The sequence below is a fragment of the Chaetodon auriga genome, chromosome 16 (genome assembly GCF_051107435.1).
Source record: "Chaetodon auriga isolate fChaAug3 chromosome 16, fChaAug3.hap1, whole genome shotgun sequence".
Lineage (NCBI taxonomy): Eukaryota > Metazoa > Chordata > Actinopteri > Chaetodontiformes > Chaetodontidae > Chaetodon > Chaetodon auriga.
This window is the reverse complement of record NC_135089.1, coordinates 802,501-812,500: the sequence shown is the minus strand read 5'-3', so window position 1 is coordinate 812,500 and position 10,000 is coordinate 802,501. Positions and strand designations below refer to the sequence as shown.

At 43.7% G+C, this 10,000-nt stretch overlaps 2 protein-coding genes across 3 annotated transcripts in view; one reads left to right on the top strand and one right to left on the bottom strand.

The window, feature by feature from the left end:
- Positions 1-1,113, top strand: part of LOC143334566 (nucleoside diphosphate kinase B-like) — a 6,628-nt gene extending 5,515 nt beyond the window's left edge. The window contains exons 4-5 of the mRNA XM_076753399.1: positions 410-522; positions 843-1,113. Of these exons, the coding sequence (XP_076609514.1) occupies positions 410-522; positions 843-960 (231 nt within the window). The 3' untranslated portion in view covers positions 961-1,113. The remainder of the gene's footprint in view (positions 1-409; positions 523-842) is intronic.
- A 407-nt stretch (positions 1,114-1,520) lies between these two features.
- LOC143334552 (MBT domain-containing protein 1-like) overlaps positions 1,521-10,000 on the bottom strand; it is a 17,318-nt gene continuing 8,838 nt past the window's right edge. For both annotated transcript variants that reach the window (XM_076753382.1, XM_076753381.1), the window contains 3 exons: positions 9,340-9,411; positions 8,868-9,056; positions 1,521-8,112 (listed from right to left, as the gene is read on the bottom strand). In XM_076753382.1, coding sequence (XP_076609497.1) covers positions 8,003-8,112; positions 8,868-9,056; positions 9,340-9,411 — 371 coding nt within the window. In that variant the 3' untranslated portion in view covers positions 1,521-8,002. The remainder of the gene's footprint in view (positions 8,113-8,867; positions 9,057-9,339; positions 9,412-10,000) is intronic.

Sequence of the window (10,000 nt, the reverse complement as noted above, 5' to 3'; positions counted from 1 at the left end):
TCTCTCTCCCTCTTCTCTCTCTCCCTCTTCTCTCTCTCTCTCTCTCCCTCTCTCTCTCTTCTCTCTCTCCCTCCCTCTCTCTCTCCCTCTCCCTCTCCCTCCCCCTCTCTCTCCCTCCTCTCTCTTTCTCCCTCTCTCTCTCCCTGGCTCACCTCTGACAGGATGTGAGGTCAGACTGAGGTTTGTCCTCTAACAGGACGCTCAGATGATCAAAAGCTTCAGTTTAGTACAGACTCGTCTTCGCCGCCAGGCGGTGCTGGAGGAAGTATTCACATCGTGTACTTAAGTACTGAAACCACATGCACTCAAGCACTGAGAATGTTACGGATGAACGAAGGTTCTGTGTGACCGTCAGCGATCCTGATAGCTCCGTGAGCACACAGGTGACAGGTGTGTCGGTGTGTTACAGGTGTGGGAGGGTCAGAACATCGTGAAGCTGGTCAGGATGATGCTGGGTGAGACCAACCCTGCTGACTCCAAGCCCGGCAGCATCCGTGGAGACCTGTGCATCAACATCGGCAGGTGAGTAAACACCGACAGGTAAGACACCTGTTCTACATTAAAGAATCTCAAAATTACTAATACCTAACCCTAACCCTAACCCCACTAAATGAAAATTGTAAGGTTTTAGTTGAAATTAGAAATGATGAAATCAACAGTTTGACTTTTTATGGAGAAATCAGTTCTGATTTTCTTTGGTCATTGTCGGGCACTGACGGCCTTCCATAGCCTGCAGGAGGACATCGAGCGTGTGTGACGTTTAGTGAATGATTCACACATCCTGCTCCTTTGTTTGTTTTGATCGCATCACGTCTCTGACTGACGTCCTCCCGTTTCCTCAGGAACATCATCCACGGCAGCGACACCCTGGAGAACGCCAAGACTGAGGTCGACCTGTGGTTCAAGGCCGAGGAGTTCGTCTCCTACACCCCCTGCGCCCAGCCCTGGCTGTACGAGTAACCTGCCCAATCATCACCCAGTAAACTACACCCAACTGGACCCCACCCACCCCACTGAGCCCACCCCCATCATACCCGTTGTCCCAGCAGTCGATCCTCTGACATCGTCCTCACTGAAACATGTAGCGCTTATCAATAAAGTTTCATGTTAACAGAAACAGTCTGAGTGCTGCGTCCATCAACGGCTAAAAGTCTCTTTCCTGTTTGTATCCTGTTAGCAAAGCTCTGTGAGGCTGCGCTACTTTGAGCTAATGCTAACAAGCTCACTGAAGGTCACACTGCCTCTGTGATTGATCAGCTGTGATTGATCAGCTGTTCCCGGAGCCGATAACAGTCCACATACTGCAGTGTATAAATTCTAAACCAGTTATCAATTTTCCACTGTTATCGAGGTGTAAAAGCCTCTGAAACAGCATGAAAATGTTAAGAAAACCTCTCTTTTAATGCATTTTTTGTACAATAATTAGACCTAAAACAGTAAAAAAGATTATTCACTTGTCCCAGTCAGGTGTTCTAAGGTTATTCCCAGAACACCTGACGAGCAGAAATATATGGAGAAATGTCACTCAATGGGATAAAATGTTTAAAACTAGCTGAATTATGTCACATGGGACCAATGAAAGACACAAAAACACCTTCAAAAATCAGTCTTTTCTCTGGTTTTTCTCATAACTTTTTATTGCATAAAAAATGTAAAGTGAGTCATCTAAATGCAATAATTTCTTCACAATCATGCTGCCAAAAATTGCACAATGTATTAAAAACAGCTTGATGACGGAAACATCAGAACACACACTTCTTTTGTCAAACACTTACAGTAAATAGATTCAGGTCTTTTGAACATTTGGAGCTCAGACACGTCGTGTTGACGGCACGGACACGTGGACCAAACGGACGCTGACGGACACGAACACATTCAGTCTCCTCTTTTATCCAATGGCACGTCTTTAACAGAGAAATAAACGCAGCTCTGTGATTGGCTCGGTGAAATTCTCTGTCCTGCTTTCTGTCTTCGGGATCTGAAGGCCGCCTGTCCACATGGACAGACCAGACGACGGCAAACACGAGACACAAAGCGTCTTTAGAAGCCGCGGCGGCGCCTGAGGGCGGCGGCGGTCGCTCAAGGTTTAGTCGGGTTCTTGAGTTTCTACACTGGGTCACGTCAGACGTTCTGTGTGAGCATGAATTTCGTATCTTGTTCTCTTGAGATCGCGAACCTCAAACTTCAGAGGTCTTCTCAGTCCGATCAGGTCTAACAGGGTTGTGGACTGGATGCAACAAGAAGAACCAGATCCAAGACCACGAACCTCAACAAACTCATGAGCCCGACTTGATTTTCTCTTTCTTTTTTGCCCCTGATCAAATTTTGGCTGGGGTTGGTCTTTGCACCAAAATGTTGTCCTTGATCTAATTTCTCACCTCTGAACGAAGCCAAAGAGCCGGGAAGCGACCGCAGCTGATCTCAGTTCGAACAGCTTTTTTGTCTTTGGGTCGGAAAACCTGTAAAACCCACAAACTGACGAGAAGATGGCAGAGTTGAAGGATCAAACCGTCTCCTCGTTTCCACCTTCAACACACATCAAACATTTTCTCCACGTACAAAACCACAAACCGTCTGTCAAAGTCGTCCCATAAAAACCTTATCAAACGTCAAAACATCATCAATAGATAGCACCATAACATGAATAAGACAGTCTGACGTTATCGGAGATTCACGTACAAAAACACGACAAACACGACAAGCACAAACAACAACACACACACACACACACACACACACACACACAGAGCAGTGCGAGTAACGAGTGTGAGATAAGAAAACAGCGACAATGTTTGTGTTACTGCGACTGGTGCGTGCTGACTTTAACACACACACACACACACACACACACACACACACACACACACACACGCACACACAGAGAGTCAGCTTCTTCACGTCACACACTGCGAGCCCTATAACTGTAACGGCTGTAACGGGATTTGTGCACCTTGACCTGCTAAACAGGCACCTAAAGTGAGACGAGTACGGAAGCTCAATGCTGTCCAGAAAAGATTAAGAACAGCTGAGAAGTTCAACATGACTAAAACAAAAAATACTCAAAAAAAATGTGGCTGGAAAACGTCACAAAGTCCAAATGTTGAGCAACTTCATTAAAATTATTAAAATGTATTCACATTACATTAAAATTTGAGTTGCTTAATAAAACGATGACATGGTAAATTTAATCAAAATCACAAGAAAGCAAGAAATCATACAAAATACGATTGTAATAAGTCCTGAAAAGGAGATAAAAAGTCAGACTTTGAGTTAAAATTTAGAATTATAAGACATCAAGTCAAAACTCAGAGTTTCTTTATTTTCTTCACATTTACGTTTTCATCTACTTTTCTCTTCTGGGCAGAAATGGACATCCAGAGTTTAGATTAGACTGGATCAAAACAGACCAGTTTAGACTGGAATGTTCATTTTTGTTAGATTTTGTCACATTTTAGTTTCATGTTTGGTTCTTGCTGGGTTTACTTTGTGACATTTTCATCTAATTTTTGTGAATTTGAACTCTGAGGTTTACGCCAACGTCTCTTGCTAGCGTTATGTTAGCATTAGCTTACCTCTTTATGATTTCATGATTTTTCCCACGAGTTTTGTCGCTGTTCCTAATTTTCAGTCAGACTATCGATGATTTAGACGTAACGTTAACTGATGATGTGAGCGCAAACTGTCAAACAGCTAAATCATCTTCTGAAGATACGTTTGGACGCTCAAAGGTACAATTTAACCAATCTCTCCATCAAAACAGACGGTCCATGAATGTTCTCTGTCGTAGTTTAAACTGTTGAAATTAAAACATCTGACTCGATTCGATTGTCGCTCACACTAGCTGCTGATGTAGCTGTACTGTCAACCAGCCAAGTTCACCTAACATTAGATACCACAGGGGATCTTCAGGGCCCCACTTGGCCCTGGGACCTCCTTCTGATGATGGCTAACCTTACTGCAAACGACTGACAACAAGTCGGAGTGTCCGGAGACACACTGAGGGCTGGGCCTTGAATCAGATGCATACAAACTGGGCAACAGTCACATTCAAAAGTGTTATCAAAAATCACTCATGGCACTTATAAATTACATTACACACACGAGCACAGAGAGAACGAACACGAAACGTCAGAGATACGCTAGAAAGAGTTTAAACCAGGTGATCGACACACCTGTAGAGCTGCTACTGTCAACACCAACACATGGAATATGACTCGAAACGCCTCCGTCAGCCACACCGACACAAATACAAGCTGAACGGCATCTTTTCTCCTCATTTCGGCCTCCTCTTCACAACATCTTCATCACAACAAACTGAGCTCCTCTGCAACGCTCTCCATCACCTCCTCAGCGTGCTAACTTTAGCACGTTAGCATGCAGTCACGCAGGACTGTAAGGAGACGGCTACAACTGTTTCTCAGCTGGGAAAGTCTGAAGTAATTCTGGTTTTTGAAAGTCTTAAATCCAAAATAACTCCTTCCTTTGGTGAAAGCAGTGTCTCCCATCAAATACTGACATCAACATATTTGCTGTATAATAAAATTATTGTAGAGTTAAATTTGAAAAACACATTTAATCTGTTTTATCTGTGAACTTATAGTTCTGTTATCTTTAGTAGCTTTTATAAGTTTACCATTTGGATTGTGATAATCTTTATTCGTAGAATATTTAAATCAAATATACTCTTTAGTATTTTTGAAATAATCTCTAATATACGATTGATATACGATTTCACCATTTCGCTTTTCAAACAAGATTCCTTTGATCATAATTTAATAAACTTTTTGTGAGGTATCAATAGTTAGCATCTGAAGACGAACATCAGCTACTGAACTCTGTCTTCATAATTTCTCAGGGCTTCTGTCCCAGGACACGTGTCTCCTGACTGTAAGAGGAGACGGATGTCTTCCTAAAGTCAAATCCAGTTTGAAAGGAAAAAATCTGTCAGCCAATGTGGAGATAAAAATGTTTAAAGCCAAGAAAACTGGGTTTGAAGGAGAATAACGTGAAGCGTGAACTTCACGTGACAGTAAGAGGACACTGATGGGAACATTAAACCCTGTGAGCACAGACACGCTCCCACTTATCGAGGGAAGTCGGATTACGTGCATTAAATTTCTTCATCACACTCTGTTTCACATTCATTCGCTCCTCCCCACTGAGCTGTCCAGGAAACACACTGGTCACTACTGGGAACGTCCCAGTAAAACTTTTACAACTTACATATTTTAAACAGGGAGCGTTAAAATGAGAAGCCGCTCACTGCAGCTAAACAAGAAATAAAATAAAAATTCAGTATTGGTCTGAAGTCATTGACCTGCGTCACCATGGACACCAGTTCTTTCTAAGAACTGACGAAAGCTAACGGATTAGCTGTGTCGCTAACATCTACTCTTTGTCAGAGTATAAACTGCCCCAAACAGAGACGACAGGAGGCACGTGCTACAAATAAATCTCTTGAATAATCTGTGAATCTATTGTCATTTATTGTCCATTAGCAACTGAGCTAACTAGCTTGCTAACTGACACTGAGCTAGAAAGCTAGCTTGAGTTTTTTCCCCTCTTTAGTAACTCCGTGATTAATAAATGATAGACAATCCTGAGAGCAAAATATAACCAGGCAGTAAACAGAACAGTGCAGAGAAAATAAAGTTCAGAGATATCGAGAGCTGCCAACATTAATGCGATCCCAGCTGGCTAGCATGTTAGCCGTTAGCTAACCATAACCAGCACTACGTCAACAACAGCAAAATGTTTTGTGATGACTGCATGGACGAACTTTTCTCGTGTGACCGAGGCTTAAAAACCGTCAAACTATGTTTTTTTAAATGAATCATTAATTAAAGAATAAACTGAATGAACACGGCCGTTCTCAGTTCAACGTTCTCCTCAGACCGTTAACCAAACTCTTCGACAGGTAATTCCTGACTTCAATAATAACTCATTTTATTTCTTCCACATCATTTTATAGTTCGTGTGAAGACAACATTAGAGTTTTTTTGGTAAATACGGAAAAAAGGCATAAAATGGTAAAAAGTAGCTGAACCGATTGTTGGTCCGGAAACTCAAGCATCGAATTGGCAGTATTAAAAATTTCAAACGATACTCAGACCAACATTAATCTCTTATTGCAGTTGTTTGGACATTTATTTATTGCGGTTGGTCTGACGGAGCCCTGTAGCTACGACTGAACTCATTTCTGAAAGAAAAGCGCAATTTTTCTGACGCAGAGGATTGTTTACGTGGAGAAGAATTTCAGCCGAACTTTTAACTGTCGCTCGTAGACGATCTGATCATTTCAGTTCCAGCTGCAGATCCTCTACGACCAACAAACAAAGCCACTAACTGCGGTGGCTCTTAGCTGGTTTCTTGTTTCGTGGCGTCCTGACGACTTGTCAATCCAGATTCCAACCACACACACACAGACAGACACACACACACACACACACACACACACACAGACCACATAGAAAGTTTCAGAGTGACTACTAATCTCAACATGACATTATTATTACGTCAAGAGTTTGACCCTCGAACACACCACGTGAACACGTACAAACAACAAAGATCTTGGCGTTGGAAAAATGATCATACAAAAGTTTTATCCTCGAGTTGTCCCCCCCTCCACTGCCCACGCTGTGAAAGGGTTTAATGTTCTTAAAGCCAAGAAGGGGAGATGAAGATGATGATGATGAGGACCTGCCCAGACCAGCTTTCAGTTTCAGCTCAGAATCACTTCCTAAGAAATCACAGTGATTCACTCATGAATCATCGTTACAGAAACACAGTCTCCGCAATAAACAGCGCTCATCCTGTTAGCAACCCAGCTAGTTAGCCTCCCGACTAACAGGTGACAGGCTCGTGCTAGCAGGTCCCCGGCTACAGACCAGTATCTCTGAGTTAACAAGTCAAACACAAAAACATCAAAACTTCTGACTGACAGGATGTTTAAGCAGAGAATAATTTTTACGAAATACCGACAAACTCTTTTTTAACTTTCTGCCAAACTGATGCTGAAAACTTGGTACCAGCTAACAGATCCTAACACGTGTGGCCTGTGGTCTCTTTCAGTTCAGTTCACAGGATTAATTCTGTTCCTGCTGTGAGAAACGTTTTTGTCCAGTTAGCAACTGAGCTAGCTAGCTTCCTAATGGCAGTTAGTAGCCTGCTAGCTTGGTGTTGAACACGAGCTCTGATTTAACTGATTTTTGAAACAGAGCAACTCAACATTTATCAGGTATGTTCTGACATGTTGTGACGGTATATTTTATGGTAACATTTGATAAAACACCTTCAGTAAGAATTTACTGACATTTGACTGGTGTTCAACATCGTGACAGCAGAGCTAACCAGCTTCCTGACAGCTAGCTTGCTATGCTATTGTGGCTCGCTAACACTGGCACATTTCCAGCTAGCTGTCTTGTAACAGTTAGCTTGCTGGCTCCAGTATCACCAGTCAGCTGTGCCAGTAGTCACTGCATGCAGGGTCGCTTCCAGACTTTAAGAAATATTGATTTGAAGTTTTTCACATTATTTTCTTACTAATCGACCAGTTCTGTCTGTACAACATCTAAAGAAAAAAGTGCTACATCCTTTATTTTTGTTGGTTAAATACTGAATTGGTTTCTAAAATATCCACCAATTCTTCTTTTTAAATGGCAGAAGGTGAACTCCCAGCAGGCTGCTGAAGCCCCACAAACAGTCTGGAGGACGCCTTGAACCTGAACGTAGAGCTTTCTGAATCCGTGTGGATGAATTTTTGTGAAACTTTCTGGTCTGAACGGCAAAAACAGAAAGACTGAAGGGTAAAAACTGTGGATGCTGAGGTGGAGGAAGCTCGGCGGGACCGAACACGAGGCCGAGCAGGACTTCACCCGCTCAGCGTACGATGCGTAGCATCTTCAAAATAAAAGGAACAGTCTGATCTAATCACAGTAGATGACTTCATGAGGACTGAAACTCATACATGTAGAAATGGACGGAGAGGAGAGGAGGACGAGGCCTACTGGTCCTGGCTGGTGAAGAACTCTCCAGAGGATCCGTTGGCTTCTGTTTCAGTCCTTTCACAAGTTAAACGTGTTCCTTCATTGTTCTCTTCTTTAATCTGTGAACCTGCAGAAACAAAGAGCTTCAGGACGACGCCGACCAGCTCAGTACTTCTACTTCACTGGAGTATTTTCCTCATACTTCTACTTCTGCTCCACCACACCTCAGAGGGAAATACTGTACTTTTACATTTATGTGTCAGCTACTTACTTTATGAATGGATGAAACACATGAAGAGTTTAGAAAATATGATGTTTGTTACAAATTAAACCTCAACAGTTTAGTTGAAGGTCAGCAGAAACAAACAGCCGATGAATCGATCAGCTGATTGACAGGAAGTGATTGATCGTCTGTTGTTTTGATGTTGTCATTGATCTCTGCTGTGGAATCATCTGATGTTTGATCTTCTCACATGTTTGATTTGCTGCTTTTCCTCTCAGTGATCTCGATGGTCTGAGTGTGTTTGGACTCGTGTGGATCTTTGGACTGTTGGTTGGACCAAACGAACATGGTGAAGGCGTCACTTTGGGCTCTTTGTGACCACATTTCTCTCTATTTTCACAACGTTTCCAGCATCTGCACTAAAAGAGCAGTGAAGGTAAACTCCATTAACCCGAAGGTCACAGGTTCGATTCCTGCAGCCTGAAACCAGAAACCCACCTGCTCAGACCCCTGAACACCAGACTGGACCTGATCCTGGACCTGGACTCAGGTCAGCCCTTCTGGCTGCTTCTGATCCAAATACGTTTTAATCTGAAAGCACAATCCTGACTTCCTGTATGTGTGTGTGTGTGTGTGTGTGTGTGTGTGTGTGTGTGTACCTGCCCCCCCCTCGGTGTTCGGGCTGCTCTCTGGGCCAACAGAGGGGGGCTGGGCTGCTGAGGCAGGAGAGGGGGGTGATGGGTAATTGGGCGGGGTCTCATTCTCATCTCCGGATAGGCTCCTGGGGACACCTGTTACCACGGCGCCAGAGAGACTGACAGGTCGCTTGACGATGGGCAACTTCCTCTCTGAGAGCAGCAGGTAAAGTCAGCGAAACAGGAAGAAAAACACCTTTAAAATCGATCATCTGTGACGATAATCAGAAACAAACAGCTGCTGAATGATCACATCACCTCATCGCTTCTCTTCTCATCGTCCACAGAGAGGAAGGACTCACCTGGACGACTCACCTGGACTCCATAAAGAAGACGTCATACATCTTAATCCATCATTACGCGCGTCGTTCAGAGTGAAGCTGGACAGTGTTCCTGAATGTTGAATAAATCATAAAGCTTCAGCTGTCACACTCACTTTTCTTCTGTCCTTTGTACTGCTGGGACTTCTTCCTCTGTTTGGAAGCTGCTGACTGTAGATCTCTGGAGCCTGAAACACACACACACACACACACACACACACACACACACACCTATCAGGATCCAGTTTAGGAAGCTAAATCCTGGAGAGACGGTAACACGGATCATGTCTGTGGACACTCAGTGACGATGGAAGGAAACAGTGAGTTGGACACCAGCTGAGCAGAGAGGAGCTGAGAGTGAAGGGCCTGGAGGAGCCTGACAGACACAGAGCAGGGCCTGTTCTCCCATCTGCTGCTGTTCAGCGACACTTTACATCTTTATGTCCACGAGACATTCAGAGGGGACGAGCTCCTTCCTGTCTGAGCTGATCTTTGGACGAGCAGCTCAGACGTCACATGACGCATATTTGTGTATCTGAAGCTTCACAGCCGACATTCATCCTGCAGTCACGCTAAACGACCACTAGAGGCAGCACTGAAGAGGACGAAAAGGACGAAGCCCGAAGGATGAAGAGTCGATCAAAACCCTCGTACCTCACAAAGCTGAAAACAGCCTGTTTTTCCGAGCTCGTCAGACTTTTTGGAGATATGTGGTGGTGTGTCTGTGTGTGTTTGTGTGTCTGTGCGTTTCTGTGTGTGTGTGTGTGTGTGTGTGTG